At 38.9% G+C, this 26,911-nt stretch overlaps 1 protein-coding gene across 1 annotated transcript in view; it reads left to right on the top strand.

Moving 5' to 3' along the window:
- ANOS1 (anosmin 1) overlaps window positions 1-20,380 on the top strand; it is a 166,750-nt gene extending 146,370 nt beyond the window's left edge. The window contains exons 10-15 of the mRNA XM_054164663.1: window positions 8,228-8,322; window positions 10,782-10,953; window positions 12,170-12,390; window positions 15,949-16,090; window positions 16,421-16,595; window positions 19,291-20,380. Coding sequence (XP_054020638.1) covers window positions 8,228-8,322; window positions 10,782-10,953; window positions 12,170-12,390; window positions 15,949-16,090; window positions 16,421-16,479 — 689 coding nt within the window. The 3' untranslated portion in view covers window positions 16,480-16,595; window positions 19,291-20,380. The remainder of the gene's footprint in view (window positions 1-8,227; window positions 8,323-10,781; window positions 10,954-12,169; window positions 12,391-15,948; window positions 16,091-16,420; window positions 16,596-19,290) is intronic.
- The last annotated feature ends 6,531 nt before the right edge of the window (window positions 20,381-26,911 follow it).

A 26,911-nucleotide genomic window follows, 5' to 3' on the forward strand; every position in this document is an offset into this window, starting at 1 on the left:
GAGCTACAGGCTGGGGTCAGAGTGGCTGGAGAACAGGCAGAGAGGGACCTGGGGGTACTGGTCGATGGTAGGCTGAACATGAGCCTGCAGTGTGCCCAGGCACACACGAGTCCAGAAAAGGGCAACAAAGTTGGTGAGGGCCTTGGAACACAAGCCCTGTGAGAAGAGACTGAGGGAGCTGGGGTTGCTTAGCCTGGAGAGGAGGAGACTCAGGGGTGACTTTATTTCTCTCTACAACTACCTGAAGGGGGGTTGTAGTCAGGCAGAGGTTGGTCTCTTCTCCCAGGCAGCCAGTACCAGAACAAGAGGACACAGTCTTAATCTGCACCAGGGTAGCTTTAGGCTGGAGGTTAGGAAGAAGTTTTACAGAGAGAGAGTGATTGCTCATTGGAATGGGCTGCACGAGGAGGTGGTGGGATCACCGTCGCTGGGGGTGTTCAGGACGAGGCTTGACAGGATGCTTGGTTGCATGGTTTAGTTGATTAGGTGGTGTTGGATGATAGGTTGGACACGATGATCTTGAAGGTCTCTTCCATCCTGGTTTATTCTATTCTATTAGAGTCTGGATATTCTGTTAATAATAATTGCTCAAATGACTTTTCAGAAAAAGATAAGGTTATGGGTTACACTGTATTAACCTTAGCTTGGCTTAATTCAGCACCATTAGCTTTTGTGATAGTGGCTGACATTCAGCTAAACTGCAGCTTGGACAGCTTGTCCAGTATCTACCACTGAAGTTTGTAATGGACAGTTAAAAAACAAAATTGACATAAATTTAGAGTAGTGATCTCAGTAGGTGACTGTATTTCTGAGAAGTCTTGAGAAGCTTTTCTTCTGATTGAAAGTGGGAAACATAACCCCCATCTTCAAAAGGGGGAAAAACGAAGACCCTGGAAATTACAGGCCAGTCAGTGTTGCCTCTGTGCCTGGCGAGATCATGGAGAAAATCCTCCTGAAGGCTTTGCATACAGAAAATAAAAAGAGGTGATTGGTGGTAAGCAACATGGCTTCACCAAATCAGGCTTTTTATGATGGACTTACAGCATGAGGAAAGCGCAACTGATGTCCTCTACCTGGACTTGTGTAAAGCATTTGACACTGTCCTGCATGACATCCTGTGACACACTGAATTTAGGGAGCAGAACCTCAAGCAATGCTCAGCTGATAGAAGGAAATGTTTTAGCTCTTGTGGGCCACAAACCTTGGGAAAAAAACTGCAACTATGTAGAGAGAAAAAAGCATTTAGCTAATTACCAACAGCCATTGTGACTCAGGAAGCCACACAACGACCTGAGAATAAGAGCTGGTAAACATTGCAAGAGAGTCTTTTGTCTTCTCTCTGAACTTAGATAAGAGATGCTTGATCGTTTGCCTTTTGTCTAACACCTGTCTGAGCCTTGCCCAGGGATGTGTGTTCCCTGGCATTTCCTCAGCAGCCAATCATGAGTCTGTAACTGTCGCACGGACACATCTAATTACCGATCACGAGTTGCTTTTGATTATGTTAGCCTATAAAAAGAAAAGACTTTGTACAATAAAGTAGACACTTTGCTTGCATCAAGCTTTGTCTTCATCTCTCAATCGCGGTAAAATGGTGACCCCGATGTGATGGAGGTGATGAATTGCTAAGCTGCGACCTGCCGCGACATCCCACAGAACTTTGAATGAGCTGCTGAAAGGAAGCAGGAAAAGCCGGCCGGCCAGAGCAATCCCTACCGCTGGACGAGAGGTGAGCTGTGGGAAACGACATATGGGGAATCAAGCGACTTCTTCAGAAAGAGATGTTTATGAACTAATGCAGGAACTCCTTAAAAAGCATGGCAAAGTTATTTATGGCCATGATCTTAAGGTGCTGCTGAAGTGGGTACAAGCGAAAATCCCGACAGTTACACCATCTAGTATGTTTACATGTAAAATTTGGAATCAGATGGGGGTGAAGTTATGGGATGCTGCTACAACAGGGAACACTGAAGCTCAGCGCTTGCTTCCCTTTTGGTGGATCACATTAGAGATGCTGAAAGCGCAAGAAGAGAAAGCAATATTGGGAGTCAGTACAGAGCTCGGGATGGCAACGAAAGTAAGTGAAATTGCTATGTCTTCCTTTACAGCGTGGAAATTAGTTAAATATTCTTTAGAACAACTAGCAGAAGATCCTAAGGCAACTTCAGCATTAATTAACAGCACTTTGCTAAGCCCTCCTGCAACCTTGGAGCTGCAGACGCTAGGCCTTACAGCAACAGCAGCCCACTACCCCCCCGCCACTGGACCCCGCCTGCCGCTGAGTGTTGAAAGTTCTCCTGAAAGTTCTCCAACGTGTTTTGATTGTGGACAGAAGGGACATTCTAAGCTAAAAGATCACAACTCAGTTTTGAGACTATGTTAAGAAAGGAAATTAAGATGGACAAGGTGACAAGGCTAAACAGCTCTGCCTAAACAGCCACAGAAAGAGAACAAAAAGGACAGCAGGAGACAAAACAACAATTAAGCTCAAATCACTGCTGTTACTACCTATTGATACAGCCCTGCCTTCGAGGAAAAGCTACCTTTGGCTGTGAATTTGGAGGCAACCCCTCCTTCTACCCCTGTCTCTGTACCTATGGTGGCTTTGCTGAGACAGCCACCCTTTCCTCCCCTCCTTCTCTTTCTGATAGGACTCTCCTTTATGAAAGTTGTGTTCTGATTTAAAGCAACAGTACTAATTTCATTATTACTGATTGTAATGTGTTTTATAGATTTGTTATTTTGATGTTAAGTTTTACCAGTAAGCATAATGAATACTAAGTATTTAGTAATTAGAAGTATTTAGTAATTATAGTAAGGTATAGGTATTTAGTAATGAGTTCAAATTTTAAGTCTTTCTTTTGGTTCTAACCTTCTTGTCTTTGTTTTTTTGTGTGTGCCTAGGCATTTCAAAGTTTTCAAAGTTAAGGATTGTAGTAAACAGGTTTTAATTTTAGAAAGTGTTCTTTAGTTAATGTAACAACTTTCTTATTTCTTTTTAGACATTGATTTGGTGGATTAATTTTAACATAGTTCTTTAAGTTTTTAAGGATTTTTGGTATTAGCATAAGTTAAGGGTTTGTTATAGGTATATTATAGAATGGGTTTTTTTGGTCTTACTTTGTATTCATAATAGCTTTAAGGATTATATATACCAAACCAAAAAAAAAAAAAAGGAAAAGAAAAAAGAGGCATATTTTATAACTAGGGTTTTGGTGATACCAGCAGTGCAGTACTGCAACCATCTCAACAACAACACAAGAATCAAGAAGATGAAAAAACAGCATTTCCCATGAAGTTGGAAATCACCAGAACTACCTAACACTGACCACAATGACTGTTACAATAATCTGAGACCAAAAGCAACAATGAGAAGAATGTACCAAAAAACATCTGAATTAAGACTGAGTATTCTGATTGCTTATTTACTGTGTGATTTGAGAAAATGTTCACATGGATTTATATGTTAACAGTCTGTCATAGTTAGGTAATAATGTCAAATAGTTAAAGGGAAAGTCAAAGTAAATTAAAGACTTTGATGAGGTGTGTTGTTACCAGGGTGGATGCAGTCTCTTATCAATACTGGGTTATTGATTTTATTGATTGCTTTTGCTATATTGTTAATTTTACCTTGCTTGTTTTTATGTGTGCAAAGGATGTTAGGTTAGAATGATACAGTTTTGTTGCCTTTTGATTTTATTTGTTATAGAGTTAAACTTTGTAGAAAAAGATAAACTTTATTATAACATGTGTCAACAATTTACAATAACTAGTAGTTAACAGGAACTGTGGAAACAACTTACAACAATTATTGAGATAACAAAGAATGGCAGTAACAAAAATAAGGATAGCAGCACAGATTGAGACACCAAACAGTGAATAAACTAACACTCTAAGCTGCCTTCGACCAACCACCTCAACATCTGGATTCAGCGTGGTGCAATGGGTGGTGCCAGCTCTCCTCCTGAGAAAAGACGGTATCAATCATAAAAAAGGGAATAGCCTTGATTTCTTTTGAATCAACCAGAGCCTTAACAGAATTAACAGGTTGTTGTGGAGGGTGAACAACTGCTCATCTGGGCGTCTCCTCTCTGGTGGGTGACAGTGGCCTAACAGCCTAATGGTGAGAAAACATTGCAGTGTTACAGCCAAGTTAGGAAATATTGTCTGGGTTTTTATTAAAATACTGTAGAGAAACATTACCATTGGGGGCCTGGCTGGCACCTCAGAAAGCTCTGGAAATGGATCTGGGGTGGTCTAATCCTCTCTGGCAGTGGCCATCTCTTCCACCTAGAGTGGTGACACCTCGTGATTCGGGTGTGAGAATGCGCAACTCCAACCCTGCGCTTGCACCATAACTCTCTATGGTTCAGCCACGATGCTGTGACACATGTTGAAATCAAGGCCATAACTAGCAAAAGGGTTTATGTTCTATATGATTGTTTTAGTTGTGTTGTATGAATCTGTTAGATCATTTTGTCTCAATGCAAAAGCATATTCAAGAACTGCAATAGAGAATAACACATTTGCAGATTGATAATAAAGGTTAGTTTAAAGGATTGTTTAAAACTGTGGGCTGTATATCATAATTGCTTAATGATTGTATGATTAGAGAAAATGTTTATATGGACTTCTATGTTATCCCACCAGTTTGCTATAATTCTATACACCTAGGGGAAAAAATCAAAATTCATTATAACACAACATGTATATTCATTTTAGGTTGAAAACAACAAAAAGGGGAGAAGGGAGAATACCCCATAGCAAAAAAGAAGTTTTAGTGGTACCAATAAGAGATTAGTATTACTAGGATGAGCAAAAAGAAAAAAGGCTGTTATATGTAATTTTATATTGGGCAAAGCAATGAAGCTCTTTTGCTCTTGCTGTTTGCCTGCAAGTTTTCTGTCTGTGAAGCTAGAGCCTGGCCAGATCTACCTTTACAGATTAAAGAAATCTTGCTACCAAACAAGTTATGATTTTTGACCATCTTAGAAAAGTAAAGATGTAATATACCTTTAAAGCAGATTGTAAAAGACAGTGGAGATTAGGTTTGTTGTGTTTTGCTTTATGTCTGGCTACTGCCTACTGCCTCTCCTGATAATCCTTGTTCTACTTGCCTTATGGGATAGCCTTTGGATAACTGGCCAGTCCCATCATCTTTCTTATGTGATAATGTAGCTTTCTTAAAACAATCATTTATACTTTTGTTGCTTTACTCTTTTTGTTACTTCTGTTACCTTGTATATTGCAATGCTTATAACACTTGCTTGATCGTTCTCTTAAGAAGGTTCTTGTCGTGCAACAGAAAGGGGGAAATGACGCACTGAATTTAGGGAGCAGAACCTCAAGCAATGCTCAGCTGATAGAAGGAAATGTTTTAGCTCTTGTGGGCCACAAACCTTGGGAAAAAAACTGCAACTATGTACAGAAAAAAAAGCATTTAGCTAATTACCAACAGCCATTGTGACTCAGGAAGCCACACAACGACCTGAGAATAAGAGCTGGTAAACATTGCAAGAGAGTCTTTTGTCTTCTCTCTCAACTTAGATAAGAGATGCTTGATCGTTTGCCTTTTGTCTAACACCTGTCTGAGCCTTGCCCAGGGATGTGTGTTCCCTGGCATTTCCTCAGCAGCCAATCATGAGTCTGTAACTGTCGCACGGACACATCTAATTACCGATCACGAGTTGCTTTTGATTATATTGGCCTATAAAAAGAAAAGACTTTGTACAATAAAGTAGACACTTTGCTTGCATCAAGCTTTGTCTCCATCTCTCAATCGCAGTAATCCTGGTCACCAAATCGGTAAAGCATGGGCTTGAGGGATGGACCACTCACTAAAAAAAGGAATTGTATGGATGGGTGCACTCACAGTGTTGTGGCTCAATGTCCTAATGGAGACGAGTGAGAAGCAGTGTCACTACAGGAGCAAAGATGATCAGAGAGCTGGAGCACCTTACCTATGAGGACAAGCTGGAGTTGTTCAGCCTGGAGAAAAGGTGGCTCGGGAGTAACCTTATAGTGGCCTTTCAGTACCTGAAAGGGGCCTACAAGAAAGCTGGGAAGGGCTTGTTGTGATAGGATGAGAGGGAATGGGTTGAAGCTTGAGGAGGTCAGATTTAGACTGGATATTAGGAAGAAATTCTTTGCAGTATGGGTGGTGAAACAATGGAATAGGTTGCCCAAGGAGATCATGCTTTAATCACAAAATGTCCCAGCTTTCCTATTAAAAAAATAAATCTCAGGTAGAAAGTACTTCGTTACTACTATATTTCAGTTTTGCAGCCAAATTATTCAGTCTTTAGACCCTCACATGGTAAATACTTTAAAAGGAGAAAATGGGTTCTATTGTTTTAAATTGTTTTTGACAAAAAGAAATTGACATGCCTATGTTGAAAACTTTTCGATAACAGCAATCACAAAAGTGGAACTGAGAATTGAAGAAGTTTTAGTCTTGAAAACAAAAGTTTAGGAAAGTCAAAAGGCCTGTTTAAATGAAAAGTTCTGGATAAACTTGGCTAGTGCTGTCATGACTCTTTCCAGTTTATTCCAGATGAGGTACTTGTATGTAAAAATGTTTTTGAAATATCTTTTAATTACATACTCACTGAAAAGAAAGAAAATCCTATCTTCAGTACAGATTATTATCAGAATACCACATGTGAGCACTATTAAATATAAAATTCATTTGTTAATTCTATTTTGTTTAAATAAGATATGAAATTATGTTTATTAAAAATCTTCAACCTATGTCTACAGTCCAAGATGATGGGAAGTGAAATAAAAAATTTTAAAACCTCTTTCTGATTTTCTAGCTCAAATATAAACTGTAGCTCTTTGTGAATGGGTTACTGGGAGTTTTCTAATGCAGGAAAGGAAAAGTAGGAAGAAAGAGCTGACTGAGAGCAGTAGTTCACATAAGGAATGGAGGTAGAGATGCCATAAAATCCAAACAGAATTCTACTGTGCCAGGAGCTGGAAACACCAAACGTCTTGGGTTGCAACCTGTTTAATTCAATTTCTGAACAGAGGCTTGCTAAACCTCTCCACTGATGTATTTGATATATCTGGATGCTGTACTGTTGATGATTGGGATTTATCTTTCTCCACAAGGAAGCAAGTTATTTCTTTTATAATTTTCTTCTTGGAAAAAAATGTTCATTTCAAAGAAATCAGATAAATGGCATAGGTATTGTTACAAAGATAGCTACTACAAAAATCTATTTCAAGGAGCTTCAAATTTATTTTTTTTTTTACCAGAATATCATTTGAGTTAGTTTCAGATACTACTGTTTACTGTTTACAATCCTTCCCTTCTGCATCCAAATGGCTCATAGCTGTCTAATGCTAGATCAGCCCTCAAGGCATCAAAGGTATTTGTTTTCCCTCCTGTAACCCACAATCAGGAACTTGGCATTAGTGACTGTGTCAGAGCAAGCTAATTAATAATAACAGACTGAAGTTTGCACCCCCTGGAGGAGAAATAAATCCAGAAACATGACAGGATGTATTTACACAACCTGGTGAGGTTTTCTTCTTTTGTCTGGTTCTTCACTACCCTTTCTTTCACTTTCTGTATTAGAAAAGAAAATAGAAGAGCTAGAAATTGGTTGAAAGATTCTACGATTGATACTGCAGCAGCTGCATTAATTTCTATAAATGGGAGCAAAGTCAAGCCCTTTATATTAGTCTTAAGATTGAAGGCTAGTATTTTATTTGGACAGATGCTGAAGTGGTCTTATGATGTATTCTGAAAGGCGAAAGATCAGGCATTTACAGCAATTGTTGTATATCTTTAGGCACAAATTTTTCCAGTAGTGCCAGGCAGTAGTATTGCAACACTCCAACAATATAAACAGTCACAGACTCTTGATACAAAGTAATTACTATCATTTGCAAGACTTTTGGAAGTAGCAGCACTGAGTTTATTTTTATTTTAATGCTCAATTCAAGTGCTTGTTTTTTAAAAAAATACAAACTACATACTTATGTATCAAAAAAAGTGAATTCACTGATTTTAGTTATTTCCAACAGCAGATAGAAGGTTTAAATTACATAAGTGTTTAATATTGTTTCTGTACTGGTGAAGTATGCTTAGGAACAAGTGAGAAACTACCAGCTCTGAAATATTTAAAACTCCTGTTTTTATCCAGAGAAGCCAGAAAATTTAAAATGATGAAAGGGTAATTGTAATATATGTCTTTTCCTCTCTTTTTATATGATTTAGATATCAGCATGAATCAATTCCAGGTCCGCTGGTTACTGGAGTCCTGTGCACACAATGACACCAAAGGACTTGGAAAAGTAACTGAGCTGACTTATGTAAGTCTCCATTCAGCCTTCTGATTTGACTTGTAAACAGCAAGAAAAAAGATCATTTTGTAGTGTAATACAATATTCTTTATAGCATATTTCACAGATAAGTAGTAATGTTTCTTTTTTTATGTTTCTCTTTGGCAAAACATAAAAATGGTTTTGTTGATTAGATGGTGGTGGATGTGATGATCTTGAAGGTCTCTTCCAATCTGGTCTATTCTATTCTATTCTATTCTATTCTATTCTATTCTACATATGGACTGGTTTGGGTTTTAGTTGTTTGGGTATTTTAAATACACACTAGGCTAAAATCTTATCCTTTTTTTCTATGTTACTCAGAAAACAAGAGTAGGCAAACAAAATTCCATTCAAAGTACTTACATAGTTCTAAAGCATGTAGAACATAGAGCTTTATCTATAACTAGCACAGGGCAAATAATGAGCAGTATTAATATCAATTAATAAACTAGGTTGTATTGTAGACGTGCAGGTGGGTTGCTCAAACCCAAGGAGAACAGCAGAATAAGAAAAAAAAAGAGTTGAAAAATACTAGACATTCAATCGAGAAGTCAGATATTAGATAAGAGGAAGAATTCTGTGAGCATACAAGTCAGCCCAAATACTGGGTTTTGTGCTCAATTTGTTAGCAATCTAATGTCATCTGTCTCCGTAATGTGTTATGAGAACAACACAGCAGTATGATCAGTCCATCACAGTTGATTTAGTGGGTTATGAAGAGTAGGAGAAATCACAGCTCACCTTTCCTTCTTACCCTGACCTATACTACCAGATTAATTCAGTGGAGTTAATGGCATGTAAAAGTAGAGTAAATCAAAAGACATAATTTCTCATATGGGAGGCTGTTAGCTTGCAAGATCCACTGTTCTGTGGGGTCAGCAAATGAAAATATTAGAGTTGTATTAAAAAACTTGTGACAATGTTATGGTCAGTCATGATATTTCAAGTTACGCACACTTGAAAATAGGAGAAAGCTAATGTTTAAGAAGTTTATTTTCACCAAATGTGAGGAAAGACTGTACATCTGCCCCAAAGCATTATGGGGTTAGTTAATTTATTTCTTCTCAATCATTTTATGGTAATTAGTCCAACCTGCTTTGGGAAATTATGTATTTCTTTGAAAAAAGAGGACAATTACAAGCAAAGAGAAGAATCAGGAAGCTATGTAAAGTTTGGTACTGGATCCAATATGTCAAAGGCCTTATATTTCCCATGTTGAGAGTTTAGGCCCTGTCACAAATTTAGTGAGGTCTCAAGAAGGTTAGACCACTCTCCCAGAGGGTGGAAGGTAAAGAGTCAAGTCCCATTTGAGATTAGAAAAAAAGAGGAAGTTATGCAGAAAAACACTGGAAATTAATTGAAAAGGGAAATAAGTAAAAGGGAAATAAAAGGGAAGTAAAGAAGTAAAAGGCAGTGAAAGACTTTTGACCTTATTGGACATCTTTCTAGGAAAAAAAAGTACAAAACCAATGTGGTAGCTAGGGACTAACGGCCGGAAGATTTCATGCTGTACGTGTAGATAAGGTTTTCTGTAGCCTATGGTACTCAGGCCATGATGTAAGCAGACAGATGTGACATTGTAACTCCAAGGTTATAAAAGCTGATAACAACCAGCAATAAACGCCATTTGCCATCCACCACATTGGTGTCAGTGTGCCGATGGACCAGCAGCCTGGGTGTGGCTGCTGTACCCCCCCCCGGACCAGGTCGTCTTTGCCTGCCACAAGCAATCAGCTTGTAAAAATAAAAGGCAACAAACCAAACAACAGAAAATGTATTTTTCTTATATATGATTTGTGCTAAAGCTTTCAGCTTGTAAGTTTCAAAACTACTTTAAGCAACAATAAGAATGTAGGAGGACAATTATGTTTTTTGTAGTTTTCTTCTTCAGTCATTGTCTTCAAACACATTATCTGTGCATGTAATTTAGCTGTGGATCTTTTCTTCCTAATAAGGCAATACAAGTAGTTCATGTACTAAAGTGGAAGAAAAATTAATCCATAATGCCATGCTGGACTTTGAATGCACTTTAAAAGTTAAAAGCAGATGAAGCCTGTCATTTACAGCAGCTTAACTTCACTTACTACATTTATGTAATTCCATTAGCATTTACATCCTCACATTGCTTCCCCCACTGCCATCATGTCAGAGAGGCTGTTCTAAATGTTAGAAGCCAGTTGCTTTGATGCAGCATGGGAAGGGAACTGCGCAGACTTGAAGGACATATCCAAATACAGTGCTAATATATTGTACTACTGAAAATAATAACATAGGCAATGTTTGCTTTGTTCCCAGAGTAAAAGCTATTTCGGCATGTGTTAAGTATAACAGGAAATATTTTATTGAAGAGAGCTTTTAATCTTCTGCCAACCTTATTTTTCAATTTATTTTTTGTTTTCCTAGAGGTCTATATGCAGTATGTAATTTTTTTGTTTTTCTTGTTGTAGGAAAACTACATGATTCTGAAGGACTTGTTGTTTTCATGCAAATATAAAGTGACTGTTTTGCCTGCAAAATCTAAAGGTCAATTTAAGGCTGAGAGTACTTTCTTCGTTACCCCACCTTGCTCTGTGTTTAAAGAAAAAAAACACAATCACATTAATTGTCCTGCTGAAGGAGGTGAGGCATAATCTGGAGAACTAGACAAATAGTTTCAAATGCATTTATAATCCTCCCCTAAAATAATTCTTTTAAAACAGATCTGAAATGGGAAATTAAAGATCCAGAACAAATATAAATATGACTAATGCTTACATGCAAAATCAACTAAAATATGGAACAGTGTAGGCTTTGGCTAGTATATTACTGTTTTATCAATTAGGTGATAATTTTAGTGGACTGCTTATAAACATATGACAACATTTGTCATTGCACAGTTCTTAGTTTTGTAAGGAGGAACAGCTTGCCAGTTATTTATTACAATGATGGATAATAATTGTAAACATAATTATACTGGCATGACCCATCTTTTGAATGTTTTGCTGCTGATGCAAGCTGCTTTTTCCAGTTTGATTTTGCTTACATTAGTTCTGTTCTCAAATAACAATTAAAGGTGCTCATACCTTTTGCAACATTGCTATAATGATTGATATTTGTAGAGTTTAATAGGAACGGCAGAATTATGGGCCTCTGGGGATAGCTAGTCCAGCCACACACTTGAAGCAGGATGGTTGCCAGCCATGGCATTGTACAGCCAAGTCTGGAAACCTCTCCAGTTAGAGGGTGGCCCTCTCATTTTGAATCTCTGCTGTCCCTAAGGGTACTGCTGTGATCTATGTGTCATCTCAAAGTCCTGATGGTTGTCATTGCTATTTCCTCACCATTCCTCCCGACAGTTTCGAGCAATGCAGCCTTCCTGGGCAACTGCAACTCAGGCATATGTTTTCTCTAGTCAGAGTTCCTCTATTAACTTGTACTATAGTTTTAGAGCATGAAATTTACTTTTTAACTGTACCATGGAGTTCTGTAATGTGCTGTGTGTTTTCTTGTCATCTCAAAACTGAAATTTGGACTTCAGGTTTCCTTAAATAGAGGAGCAGGACAGCTGCCTATGAGTGACACACACATACTTACATGTCATAGGCTTTCCTTTCTGTCACCTCCAGCTGACAGTATTTGATTTGAACTTTGAATTTGGCCAAAAATGCCAAACATTTAAGACAGGCATTGTTAGCACTGAAAATGCAGTCAGGAGACTGACAGGACCATGGATAACAGCAGAAAGAGAGCTCTATCTGACCGTGATTTGTGGGGTTAAATGAACATTATTGAAATGAACATTATTGAACATTATCTTTCAAAGTTTAGCTTATCTTTTTGCTTTCCAAATTTATAGGGCCAGTTCTACCCAAAGTGTTGGCCAAACCCGAGAATCTATCTGCGTCTTTCATTGTTCAGGGAGGTAACATCACTGGTCATTTTTCCTGGAAGATATCTAAGGCTGACATTCACCAGCCCATGACAGGGTTTCAAGTCACTTGGGCAGAAGTAAGCACAGAAAGTCGGCAGAACAGCTTACCCAACAGCATCATTTCACAGTCACAGATACTTCCAGCAGTAAGTTGTTTCTTACTTTCCTTTGTTATTGGCTTCCTGAGTCATCATGGCCTGTTTTTAATATTTAGTGCTGATGCAGACATCACACATAGCATTCTCTGGCTCTGCAGGCAAGCTTGAGAAGGATGTTCTTGATTTTTCCTCCTTGCTGGTGATACTCTTCTTGAAGAAACATCAAATGTTTTATTGTGCACAATTGTCAAATTAGCAGTCATTGTCTGAAAAATGCCTGAGAGGGGAGGAAAAGATCATCTGTGTGGAAATAGATTTTTTAAATTTCTTTTGGTGATCAGGCTGTTCACCTTGGTGGTTTTACTAATTATTTGGTGTCCAAGTCAATGGATTTAGGAGAATATTCTCTTCCTTTGAATCATAGAATCATAGAATAACTTAGGCTGGAAGGGACCTTAAAGATAATTTAGTTCCAACCCGCCTGCCATGGGCAGGGACACCTCCCATTAGAGCAGGTTGCTTAAAGACTCATTCGGCATGGTCATATATACTTCCAGGGATGAGGTATATCCTCAGCTGCTCTGTCAACCTGTTGAGTCACTCACTGTTCTAAGAAAAATAAAAATCACTTCCCCCTCTTCAATATTCACCATTGTACAAATAACTTAAAGGAGAAGTAGATTTCACTGTTCTTTGTGAGTGCAAGAATTCACAGAATCACCAAGGTTGGAAGAGACCTCAAAGATCATCAAGTTCAACCTGTCACCACAGACCTCAAGTCCCACATCCAATCCCCTTTTGAACACCTCCAGGGATGGTGACTCCACCACCTCCCTGGGCAGCACATTCCAATGGCTAACAACTCTCTCAGTGAAGAACTTTCTCCTCACCTCGAGCCTAAACTTCCCCTGGTGCAGCTTGAGACTGTGTCCTCTTGTTCTGGTGCTGGTTGCTTAAGAGAAGAGACCAACTCCTTCCTGGCTACAACCACCCTTTAGGTAGTTGTGGACAGCAATGAGGTCTCCCCTGAGCCTCCTCTTCTCAAAGGCCTTGCTGAAGTCCAGGTAGACTACATCCACAGCTTTCCCCATATCCACCAGGCAGGTCACCTGATCATAGGAGATGAGGTTGGAGAGGCAGGATTTGCCCTTCCTAAATCCATGTTGGCTGGACCTGAGCCCTTGGCCATCCTTCAGGTGTGCCACCAAGATAATCTGCTCCATAATTTTCCCTGGCACTGAGGTCAGGCTGACAGGCCTGTAGTTTCCAGGTTCCTCCATCTGACCCTTCTTGTGGGTGGGGATCATGTTGGCCAGTTTCTGGGACCTCACCAGTGAGCCAGGACTGGTGGAAAATGATGGAGAGCAGCTTGGCCAGCTCATCTGCCAGCTCTCTTAGCACCCCAGGATGGATCCCATCTGGTCCCATGGACTTGTGAGTGTCCAAGGGGCTCAGCAAGTCCCGAACTAATTCCTCATGGATTTCCAGGGCAATACACTGCTCCCTGACCCCATCACCCAGCTCAGGAGGCCTCTTGTCCTGAACTCCTCCTGCCTTACTGTTGAAAATTGAGGCAAAGAAGGTATTCAGGACCTCAGCCTTTGCCTCATCTTTAGTTACAGTGTTACAATTAGAATTCTTCCTCCTGTTTCCTTTAAGAGAGCCTTTGTTATTTCAGCTTCTCTCCACCTCTCCTGCAGAGGCACGTGGAGGAGCAGTGCGTTCTAATTCTTCTGCTAGATACACCAGAGCCAGCAGAAGGCTTAAGCATCTGACCTTGATCCAAAGTCTGCTAACAACATTGAGAGTCTTTCTGTTCATTTCAGGGAAGTGGATTATGGCAATTTTTTCTGACAATCTGGTCACAACATTTGTTTAATCAAAGAATGCATAAGTGTTTTGCTGGACATACCTTATGCATTTTCCACAAATCTAAGACAAGGTTCTCAACGTTCTGTCTTAATTCCTAGAAGCTTGCCCTAGGGCTAGAGCACCAGTGTGTCAAAAGTGTGTTTTTCTGCAGGAGAACGACAAAGTTGACTATGGGTGCTCTAAAATGATGGGGCAAGCTACCATGCAGCTTGTAGAGCTCTTTGGTTTCAGCTTAGTACAGGCTGGGTGTGATCTGTGCCAATCCACTCAAAGCTCAACCTAGAGTCCAGAACAGAAGCACAGTGCAGACACAGCCTTGGTCTCTTCATCAAGGGCTACCTTGAAGTGGTTACTCAGTCACAGACCATTAGCTACCAACAGCCACTTTAGCAAAATTGCAGGCCGCGTGGTTATTTTTCACTTTAGTTATCTTCTGTATTTTTAGGAGCAGACATATATTTTATTCAGAAATTCTATTCCTTTTTGATCCAGTTAGGTCTCAAATATATATCAAGTTTTATTTAAAACACTTCTTTCCATCTTTGTTTCCATCTGGATTCACTACTGTAGAGCCTGGATATTCCTTTTGCATTGCTGTGCAACCTGTGCTAGATTATGGTTCTGTTCTGGCAGGGGTTTGGACTCGATGATGTCCAGAGGTCCCTTCCAACACCTATCATCCTGTGAACCTATGAATTGTGAACCTATAATTATCTGTCACTAAATATATCTGTCTATTTATGTCAACCTGAAGAAAATTGATGTGAAATAGTATCTCCTACCTCTCAGAAACCACCAGAATGTAGGATATTGTACAGTGAGAATCATTAACCAATTCTTGGTAGCTTCTGACTGAAGGGCTGATATGCACAGGTCCCAGTAGCCAGAGGAGTGCCTGAATATACAGAATGATGTATGAGCACAATGTATGCACTCTACATATCTACACGCTCTGTCTCCTGCCCATTCAGTATTTTATATGAGATGGAATAGGTTCAGCAGGGTCTATTACAAGTAGCCTCATTTCAGAATATGTGTGAATTTGGCAGTAAAAGTACACTTTTCTCCCCAACTCTTCTCTCTCTCCTTTTCTGTGTGCTCTGACAGAAAACACAAATTATTAGTTATTACCCCAGAGCACTTAGGGCCCCCTCATGGTGCTGGGTGCAGTGCCAACCTGAAGAACTTGCCCTGCAAATTCCTGTCCAGCCCAGCCTAGCTGGACACAGAAACACACCATGCCCACCCTATCTGGAATCACTGCCCTGCTGGACCTTTTAGTCTTAATAAGATAAATCAGGACTTTTCATTCCTTAATACTCTTTAGTTTTTAGACAGATGTGTTCCCATGTGGGAGCATTTATTAATGTATTTATTTATTATTTTTGTTGAATAGAAAGATTGGGAATTTTTTTCTTGGCTTTTTAGGGTTTGGGGTTTTTTTGTAATGAGCATATAATCTATTTTCCAGAACACAAAGGAACAACTTGGAACTGAAACCATAGCACCCTGGTGAAAAAAAAATCTGCTCAAATGGAATGGCAAGCAAAAAATTAAACACAAACTCTCAACCAAGTGATACATACATTAAATCCTTTTAACAGAATTCTAAGAAAACAATCTGGGGGGTACCAAGTGTAGTGGAATATGTTGCAAGCATTGATTTGTTTGAGTGGAGGAACCATGGTTTATATTCAGATGCTCTGAGAATTAATGTGATTTATTTAATTTTAGGATCATTATTTACTTACTGTGCCAAATTTGAGGCCATCAATGCTGTACCGCTTGGAAGTTCAGGTGCTGACAACTGATGGGGAAGGGCCAGCTACAATAAAATCATTCCAAACACCTGACCTTCCTCCACTTTCACCCCACAGTAAGTACTACACCATTACATGTTATAAAACTTCAGTCCATGTGTAAACAGTTTTCTTGAACCTTAGAATCATTATTGTTTCCAGCAGCATTCCACAGACTTCGGATGTGTGAAAATATTGACGGTTTCCCCCTGTAACTGTCCATCAACACTGACAGACAAAAATGCAATCTTTCTCTCTCTCAGGAATGCCCTTCATTTCACCACAGCTCTTTGGCTTATGCCTACAGCATTTGGGATTCAAAGCCTGTCCAGGTGCTAGCCAGGCCTGGGATTCCTTGGTACCACATATGCAGGGCTTGATATATGCATATTTTCTTATTTATTTAGGACCTCATCTGAAGCAACATCATCCACATCACTATAAACCACTGCCAGAGAAATATTAGACTGTTTCAGCTGATTAAACAAATAACAGAGAAAAACTGAGGTCTGAAATGAGGGCTGAGAGAAGGCACATCTGTAGGAGCAGTGAACCCAGTTTTCCAGTGGGAGTTACCATCCTGTAAGATCTGTTTACCCATGATGAATTGTATTTGCACCAAGACCAGGATGAAACATACAGCAAGTATCATTTGATTACCATCACTATTAACAAATTGAATATCACATCCAACTCAACACCTGTGTGAAAACCAGAAGTGTGTTCATTGTGATGTTTTCATATGTCAATGTTTAAGGTAGATTGAAATGGTGCAGTGTATATGGCTGTTTCTCTTAGTCACTTCAATGTTAATATTTGCAAGGTTGTCCTGTGATGTAGACATACTTTTGAGCACTGAAGGCCATGTTCTCATCAGCGTGTTTAAATGTTTTACTTAAAACTCTCTCTGTCAGCAGCTGAAGCTCTAGTGTCTTTTTCAATTAAAGAAGATCTTGATATGTCTGAAATAAGGACATAAGGGAAATAAATACTAGTAGCAGAAACTCTAAAATAGTCCATATTTTGTAACTGCAGTATCACCACACAAGAAGAAGGAGGATACATTTGTATCACACATCTGTTCTGAAATGTTATCCTTTTAGCATGTAAGTCTTCCAATAATGCAGTTAATAGCTGAAAAACATACAGGGCAGATGAACCATTGTAAAGAAACAAATGGTAATTCACAGACGTGTTGGAAATTAATGGCAATCAATAAAACTGTTAGGTTCTGGAAGAATGACTTGAAATTCTATTTCAAATTTTTTGGTATGTAATATTTCAAGGTATCTCAAAAAGAAACATCAATTTTCTAGTTAAAAATCTAGTTAAAAATGCATTAGCATTTCAGGAAGTGAAATTCTGAGGTGCATTCATTATTCAAGTAGTCACAAAGCTAAGTTTTGGCTTTGGATTTTGATGCACATCATTGTTTTCTCTCTGGATCTTTTGAACAGAAGGATGGATGTGGTCTCTTCTGCCATTCTGCTTACAGAAAGAATTATGTGACAATATTCTGGCATGTGGAATACATTGGCTTATAGTTTATTTCAATGCATTTTTCAAATTTAGACAGAAGGGTGCCCTTTTTAGCCATAAGAGAATTAATATTGCCTTGTACAATATAAACTGTCTAGAATAATTTGCCACACAGAGAGACATACCTTGATAGCAAACAGAAACTGCTTGGATTTATTATGGAGAGAATGGAAAGTATCTGCCAATAAGCATCCACACTAATGCTTATAATCATCATCTAGTGCTCAAGATGTCCAAGGAGCTTCTGGGTTCTTTAGCCCTGCTTCCATTGGTCCCTGAATCGTTTTATGAAGTTAACATACCTTTAACACTCAGGAGACAAACTTAACGAGGTGGACACTTTTTCTACCAACAGATGCTACAAACTCTACTATACTTCATATTTGTCTAAGATACTCAATGAGAGGAGCTCAGACGTTAGTGGTAGATACATTTTTTCCTTCTCTTGATGACATACTGTTTTGTGGTAAAGCAAAGATGAAGAAAGAGTTATACCTGAAACTGAGGATCAGAGTTACGTTTATTATGGCAGAGCATTTGCAATATATCCAAATAGTTTCCCTGTACTGATGTGTCCTCCTTTTTATACCCTAGCTGGGCAGGGAGGGGGGAGTGGAACAGACTCAGTTTCCCAGGGGGAAAACGCCCTGCAGGGAGGGAAAGCACCAGCAAGCCCTCCACCGTTTTGTTTCTTTTCAGAATGGGTGTTAACCCACCACATGACATTTATAGGTTTTTCTTTTGTGTGGGTTAATGCCACGGGATGAAGGAAACTGACTTGGTTGCTGATCACTTGCTCATCTAATTTTCTTACATTTTTTACTTTCAATTTCAAAAGTATCTTTTTTCCTTTTCTCATTCCACTGCAAGTTGTCTGTTTTGATATTCACTCAGTGAACAAGAACTTTACCAGGTATTTTTATTGCCACATGATTGAGCCTTTAACAGTGGTTTAAAAAATATTCAGGACTATGGTGCTTTTCATTCCTTCTTCTGTAATCTCCCTTTTCGCAGTATTCATTAGTGAATAAAGAGATGAAGTCTTCTTCATAAAATCTGTAGTTTGAAGGTTTGTTTTTCATTTTGGCAGAAGGCCAGAGACTCTGAGGTTTCTGACAGGTTGAAAGTATTACATGTGTACAAGTCTTTACGAAGGCAACACAATTTGAATCAAACTGATGTGCAGCACTGTTTTGACATTTAAATTGCACAGGGCATAGATGAGGCTAGAAGTGATGTCCATGGTGTTTGCTGAGCACACAAGTCAGTGGGATCAGAGAAGGTGATTACCTCAGGCTTCTCTGAAAATTTCTGTCCAATCTTTTAATCATGGTCTATTCCAGTTATCCTGGAGCAAATCTGCAGTAACGTTAATAAAATTATGTGTCATTCATGGTGAAATGGTAAAGCATGGAACATGGATGTCAGTCTTTATTACAATGATGCCAGATCTGGCTTGAAGATAAACTGGAAGTTAGCAGCCCTGAGTGATCATAGCCTTAGTCTTTGTTACTGAGGGAAAGCCTTATTCTTCTGAAATTAATCAAAGTGGCTGATGCTACCCTCTTTGAAGCATTCAACTTTTAAAAATAACAATGTACTTTTGAAGAACATAGAGGGCTTTTCCCTTTTAAAGTAGATTCTGGAAATATATTTTTTTTTAAGTTGATAAAATAGAATTGTATTGAACAAGTATATTATATAGAGTCCACTATGATGTAAGTTTTTTTCCTTCTAGAAATCAGTTTAGCAGCTCACCCTTCAAGTCATCTTCCAAATCCAAAATGAAAATGAAAAATACAAGGTCAATAAAGCTCATGCATAGATTTTAAATTCTCAGCTATAAGTGGTGTCCTGGTTATCCTTTGAATTTAGCAGTACAAGATTTAAAGTTGTCAGTGCATAATTCATAAAGCCTTGTTTGCTGAATGATACAGGGTATTGTTATAATTTACTAAACTAAATCAACTAAGCATTTAATTCAGCAATAGAGTTGTAATTTGCTACTTGATTCACTAGTTAAAGATTTATTTTCTCTAGTGGTGTTGTGTTATAGAGAGTTGATATAGATAATAGGATGTTTTTAGATACTCTGCATCTTTACATTAATGTATTATTTGCTGTGTACGATTTTGATGGATTTGTCAGTTGACTTCAGGATGCATTTTATCTTTATTCCTTAAGGAGAATTACAAGATTATGCCATTTTTTGCTAGCTGCTTTGTGAAGTGGGTTGGGTTTTTGTTTATTAGTAATTTTTGTTTAAGAGAGAATGGTTTGTTCTTGTTATATCTTTTTTTATTGTAAAAGTATAGATGTTTTATAGATGTTTTATAGATGTTCGATTTGCCTCGACACTCTTCCCACATTTTATCATCTTGGAATTGTTTATAGAGCAGGAGAAATTCAAATAAGACAGAACTTGTGCTGTGTCATCTGTGTGTATTGTTTTGCATCATTGTGATGGTTTAACCCACGCACATTAACAAAAGCTTGGCTGAACGCAGTTGGGGAAGAGAAATGGAACTGTATTTTACAAGCAATAATGGAATGCAATGAACATATACAAAATACACAGTATTTACAATATTATACAGGTGTTTACATAAGGCAAACAGTACAGAAATCCTCCTTGGGCAGGAGGACACTGCCCCACTTCCCCCCAACCTTTCCCCTCCCTTTATGCTCTGGTTAATTAGAAGAAAAGAGAAGAGGAAATATGTTAGGGGAATTTCAGTTAGTTCAAAAGCTTCGTTAGAAAAGCTAGTAGTGCTTATCTCTAGTTTGCTGATTCAGAGTCCTTCAGCAAAGCAGCCAGCATGCCAGCAGAAAGAGAATGGAAATGAGAGCAGAATGTAAGATCGTAAAACTACATCCCACTCATCTGACCAATAAAATTCGTTTAGAATTACTGCTCTTGTTTTCCTTTTTACAGCCAAGTGTAGATTTGCTTAGATTTTTTTTTTAAGGCACAGCCTAAACTGTCACAATCATCATTAAGTACATATCACATAGACAATAAATAAGAAGCTGATTTCTGAAATTCTGAAATGGCTTCAGAAAGAGCCAAGGACATGATGCGGCGATGTTAACATTGGCAATATTGTTTGGCATTGTCACACACAAAGAAATAACTCTTTGCTAATGTCAATGCAAATACTACCATTGGTTCTATCAGAAACATTAATATTAGCCCACAATACTTTCATCTCCATGCTCCCCACTGGAGTCTAGGAGAGTTTTGGATAGGGAGGCCCTGATTCAGGAAGGCAAGCAGAAGAGGAAACCTCTGTCTGCACGAAATAAGTCAATGGGATGGAAGTAAACTGTGTAGTTAAGAATGAGCTTTAATCATGCCTCAAAACATGGATGTAAAAACTTGCTTGAATACTGTCTTAAATCACAATCTTATAGAACAAAGTGTGGGATCCAGGCAGTTCTAAATTCTATGTGCAACACCATATTTTTATTTTAATTTTGTCTTGTGTATATGTAAATGTAGTTGTGATATTGACTTATTTATTAATTCATTTTCTTATACTATGTGCCAAGTATATTCCTACCCTTTTGATCAATACCTGTGAACATCAATTACTAAAAATAATGTTATGCAGAGTTGTGCGTTGTAACCAGGAATATGATGCTAATAAGCTATTGCATGTAGTATTAAATAATTTTTAAAATCCTTTATTTAAAAGATGTAAATGAATACCTGCATATGGTGATGATTATATATGGTTTTGCATGCCAAAACTCATTGTTCAGTTGTGGGCATGAAACATAACAACTGTATTACCTCTACTGAATATATTAATAAGGTACAATTTACAAAGTAATTAACAGACTATATATGTAAAGTTTTTCCTTTTTTACTTAATTGTATTGTAGCAGAGGTAACAGAACTGTTTCTCTGTTACCCAAATTTGCTATAGAAATAGAGCCAACACTCTATAACACTCATTTAATGTCAATATTTATTTATGTATGTAATACAAAAAGATTGGTCCTATGTGTTTGTCCTGTTATTTAGAGAAAGAAAGATTACACTTCATGTAAAAACAATTTGTAAAGAAATGTAAATAGAGTCTGATTTCTTTTAAATCACTATTTTCATGTTTAGAATTTGTACATACTGTTTAGTTAATAAACTACCCTTCATTGAAATCTTGCTACATTATCTCCTCCATAAAAAAATTATAGTTTCGTCTTTCTTAAGTTGGAAACTTACAGTCACACCAAGTACCTTTACTCTATACTTAAATTTCATTGTGTATAAACTCATACCATTTTAACCACAGTTTATTACAGCATTTATTTTTCTTTAGAAAGTTACCAAAATAATCTCATCATTAATTTAGACATTATTGGAGTCTTTTATGTTGAAAAGCAATCCTTGAAGTTAAAAAATCAGACTCAATAACTTGCTATCCCTTTCTCTGTTTTAATGGGATAGTTCACAGTGAAAGTTTGTTCACTCTTTGTAATACTTACTTAAAATAATTAAAATGGTGCTGGATCTATGTCAGTGGCCTGATCCTGCAAGTCAAGATTTTAATGATTGAAACTCACAGTGAAATCTGTGTATACACCAGAATTGGAGTATTTTCTCTTTTAAAGTGCAGTATCCCATGATTTAAATTCTATATTTTTAATAAATATAAATATCTGCCTTAGTACAAACATTGAACTGTTTCAAACTTCTCATAGATGTGCTGTCATTTTCAGATGCAATATCTTTAGTCTGGGGACGCACCTTTGACTTAATCTTGACTTACCTAATAGGCATGTAGATTTTGTTAAATTGAACATAAACTCCAAGAATTCCTAGTATTGCTTTCTTTGTTAGAATAACTGCTTTAACTTTTTGATTTGGTTTTGCTTTTATTTAAATGGGTAATATTTACAAAAATCCATATAGTTAAATTTTCTGCAAGTGGGACTATCTCAATGATGCTTGCTATGGTGGTTCAGTAAACCCAGGCAAGAGTGATACATCACAGTGGATAGGTAAGTTGTCAAAATGAACAGCTGGAGTGTTCTGCACACTGCAATTCAAAATAGCCATTCATCTTTAATTTCCACAACTTTAAGTACATATTTTATTCAACACTGAATTAGAAAAGACTGACTGGATTATGTGTATCATGCAAAATAAAGCAAATTTGCTATGTATTTAACAGTATCAATCATTTTGACTTGGGGGTTTGTGGGTTGTATTTCTGTGCAACTTGGCTTTTGTGTTTCTAAAAACAATGCATTCAAAAAGATTGCATTTCATTAAAAAAATTAAGTACAATGAAAGCTTTTTGCAGTACATTAATAAAAGATCCCCCTCTGTGCTTTAGTTTTCTTACAGATGTTCTTTTGTTATTGTCTGTATCTATTCCAGTCTCCCCAAGGAAAGCCTTGGGCCAAAACACTGACTGTTAGCCCATTTGTGGCAGTGCAGCACCTGTAAGGGTAAGGAAATCATCAGGGAGAACACTGAGAATATAAACTTTGAAATAGAGCCAATGTGCAAAACCTCCTGCATATTTGAAGGGGATGTGTTTTGCAGAAGAGAATTGCTGTGTCCCCTTTGGTTTGGGTTTCTTCCTGCCTCTAGTCAAGGTGCTGGCAGGAGCATAGTTTGATATTTAATACATGCCTTGCTACAAGCGTTTACCTAGAGTGCCATGTGACACATTTATGAATGCTTTCTGAACTCAGTTCCTCAGCTGTGATGATGATTTATTCATATTACTTAACAATAAGCTACATTCAGGAAGTCTGTTTCTTCTCCATGGAAGATCAGCTTTGGAAACAGTGGTTTATCATTTTTCAGGAGAGTAAGGCAGATATGCTACACACAAATATCTCTTAATGGAGCTTGCATAATTTTTTCACAAGCTGTCTAGTAATGTGTATGTGCAAAGAGTTCAAAACTGTCAATGTTTAAAAGTAATTAGGTTTGCTGATTAGCCAACATTTCTTTCTGATTTTTATCATTTTAGTTACAAATAGGTGCTTGCCTTAAATGGTTCAGACTGCATAGTTGTTAGCAGATGCTCAGTGATAGGCTGTAATTTCCACACTACCATTTCTATGTAAATGAAAGAAGAGGCAGAGTGGGGACAGAAGAGCATAGGAGGCACAAAAAGAGGATAATCATCTGAACTGTGTGTTTCTTTGCAGACATCCAATTTCCAGTATTAGTAGCCATCTGCAACCATTCAAAATATTATTTTAAATGTCTCTTCTGAGATGTGTGTGAAATACAAGTATTGCAGTTTTTCAGTGAGCATACTTGCAAGCAAAAATCAATTTGACTGTAAGTCTTAAAACAGGAATATATAAGAAAAAAGTAAGCTGGTGGATATTAGCAGTTCTCTCAGAGCACTTAGGGACAACTATTCTTTTTGCTTGAGGTTTGTTGAATCATGCTGAAGACGAAGAAGACCCAAGGGTATTTTTCTTGCCTTGTGATAATACCTTTTATCACAGACAATCCTATTTAAATGGCTAAAGGTGCTTCATGAAAGATTGACTCGTCAGAGGTAAACAGTAGCTTAAGAGTGTAATGATGCAGTAGTAAATGAATTGGTATCTTCCAGTTTATTTGATGATTGTATTATTTTGTCTCATCATTTTGCCTGAAGTTTAGTTTTATAATGGAACACTGTTTACTGCTTTTGCTGCATGTTCAGCATGAGAACCTGTTTCACATGGCACACTCAAAGCACATTTCACATTCTCTCTAATTACTCCTGAAACATCAGTAAGGAAAATAATGATATCTTAGCTATTAAGGAAATTGTATAGGGGAAACCACATAAAATGAAAAATTTCAGTTGCACGGCAGACCTGTCAAATTACAAAGAAATGGAAAAAGTACCCTTTTGAAGCTTAAGTTTATAGGTTTGCTTAATTCTCAGTAGTTCTGTGATTAAATCTTTTTTGCATTGACTCTGGGAAGTCAAAGCTAGCACAAAATGAAATCTTCAGGTTCTCGATATGTTTGTATTTGTCCAGACTTTAGTTGCAAGTCTTGAGAAATGGGAAGCTGATCAGCCATGTTTCTAGGTATTTTGTACTTGTTGCTTAGCTTCCAAAACTGAGTTAATTAGGACTTGTGATAGTGTAACACATTCAACACAATAGTTCAAATTATGAACTATTAAATTGATGATGGCAACCCCACATTTCTGTCACCTCTTCTGTATGCCATGGGGTTTTGGTTTGAGAAGCTAAAGCTACTGCTACCAAAATTACTAGTCCTCCTTTGTCAGGTAACTTTGCTTTTAGCAAGGTAGGAGCTGCTAAGGAGAATGTTAAGGGCACTGGAGAGCTAAGTTAAGCTAAGCAGGTCAGGTTGGTCTGCCTGTTGGAGGGTGTGTCAGACACCCAGCTTAAGGATGGTAGGAGGAGAGGGGAACGATTCCTGTAAGTGGGAAAAAAAAGAGCACCTTCAGTGAAAATGCTGTAGGAAGATCTCTCATCCCACCATAGAAATTCAGGGTAAGGGGAAGAAAGATTCAGCACAGAGGTGCCTGCTGCTGAGCAAAGAGCGAGAGGAGCACATCACACCTTTCGTGCATTCCCTTTCTGAGGGGACTAGGCGAGGGTGACAAGGATGGACAAGATGTGAAGAAGACTGTCATGAAGACTATTGTGCTGGAGTTCACACAGACCTACTTCCATTGAACTGATTTGCAGAAGATTCATAGAAATACCTTGATTTGCTCTTAGCCCAGACATCTGCAGATGCAGAGCTGCAACTCTGGGACCGGAGTGCAGAGGATCACCTTGGTTGGAGGTACTAGCTGGAAGTGACAGGCTCTGACAGGGTTTTGTTTCTGCTGCTGGCACCATTAGGGACCAGATGAAAGAACTGATGAAGGCTCAGGAGCAGGCTGTGCCAGTGTGCCCCAAGAGGAGCCGCCGGGGCAGACGGCCAGCCTGGCTCTGTAATGAACTTTTAATAGAACTAAGGGAAAAAAAGAGGGTGTATCATCTTTGGAAGAAAGGTGAGGCAACCCATGGAATGTTTAAAGATGTTGCTAGGGCATGTAGGAGGAAAATCAGGGAGGCAAAAGCACATTTGGAACTTAAACTGGCCTCTGATGTGAAGGACAACAAAAAGTCCTTCTATAAATATATTAATAGCAAGAGGAAGGGCAGGGACAACCTCCACTCCTTGGTTGACATGGAGGGAAATGTTGTATCACAGGATGAGGAAAAGGCAGAGGTACTTAACACCTTCTTTACCTCAATTTTTACTAGCGGGAAAGAACGTCTACTAGACAGCTGGCCTGCAGAGCTGGCAGAAGGAGCTAGGGAGCTGCATAATTTCCCTGTGTTCCATGAGCAAGTGATAGGAGCTCTCCTCAGCAGCTTAGACCCCCACAAGTCCATGGGACCAGATGGGATCCATCCTAGGGTGCTGAGAGAGCTGGCAGATGAGCTGGCCAAGCCACTCTCCATCATTTTTCATCAGTCCTGGCTCACTGGAGAGATCCCAGATGACTGGAAGCTGGCCAATGTGGTACCCATCCACAAGAAGGGCCAGTTGGATGAGCCAGGGAATTACAGGCCTGTCAGCCTGACCTCAGTGCCAGGAAAGATTATGGAGCAGGTCATCCTGAGTGCAATCACACAACACTTAGAGGATGGCCAAGGGATCAGGCCCAGCCAGCATGGGTTTAGGAAGGGCAGGTCCTGCCTGACCAACCTGATCTCCTTCTATGATCAGGTGACCCGCCTGGTGGATGTGGGCAGGCCTGTGGATGTAGTCTACCTGGACCTCAGCAAGGCCTTTGACACCGTTCCCCATAGCAAACTCCTGGCCAAGCTGTCAGCCCATGGCTTGGATGGGAGCACACTGCGATAGGTTAGGAACTGGCTGGAGGGCCGAGCCCAGAGAGTGGTAGTGAATGGTGCCACATCCAGCTGGCAGCCAGTCACCAGTGGTGTGCCCCAGGGATCAGTGCTGGGCCCCATGCTCTTTAACATCTTTATTGATGATCTGGACGAGGGCATCGAGTCCATCATCAGTAAATTTGCTGACAACACCAAGCTGGGGGCAGGAGTTGATCTGCTGGAGGGTAGAGAGGCTCTGCAGAGGGACCTCGACAGGCTGGACAGATGGGCAGAGTCCAACGGCATGAGATTTAACACATCCAAGTGCCAGGTTCTGCACATTGGCCACAACAACCCCATGCAGAGCTACAGGCTGGGGTCAGAGTGGCTGGAGAGCAGTCAGGCTGAGAGGGACCTGGGGGTGCTGGTTGACGGTAGACTGAACATGAGCCTGCAGTGTGCCCAGGCAGCTAAGAGGGCCAATGGCATCCTGGCCTGCATCAGGAACAGTGTGGCCAGCA

This window comes from Dryobates pubescens, chromosome 10, assembly GCF_014839835.1.
Source record: "Dryobates pubescens isolate bDryPub1 chromosome 10, bDryPub1.pri, whole genome shotgun sequence".
Classification (NCBI taxonomy): domain Eukaryota; kingdom Metazoa; phylum Chordata; class Aves; order Piciformes; family Picidae; genus Dryobates; species Dryobates pubescens.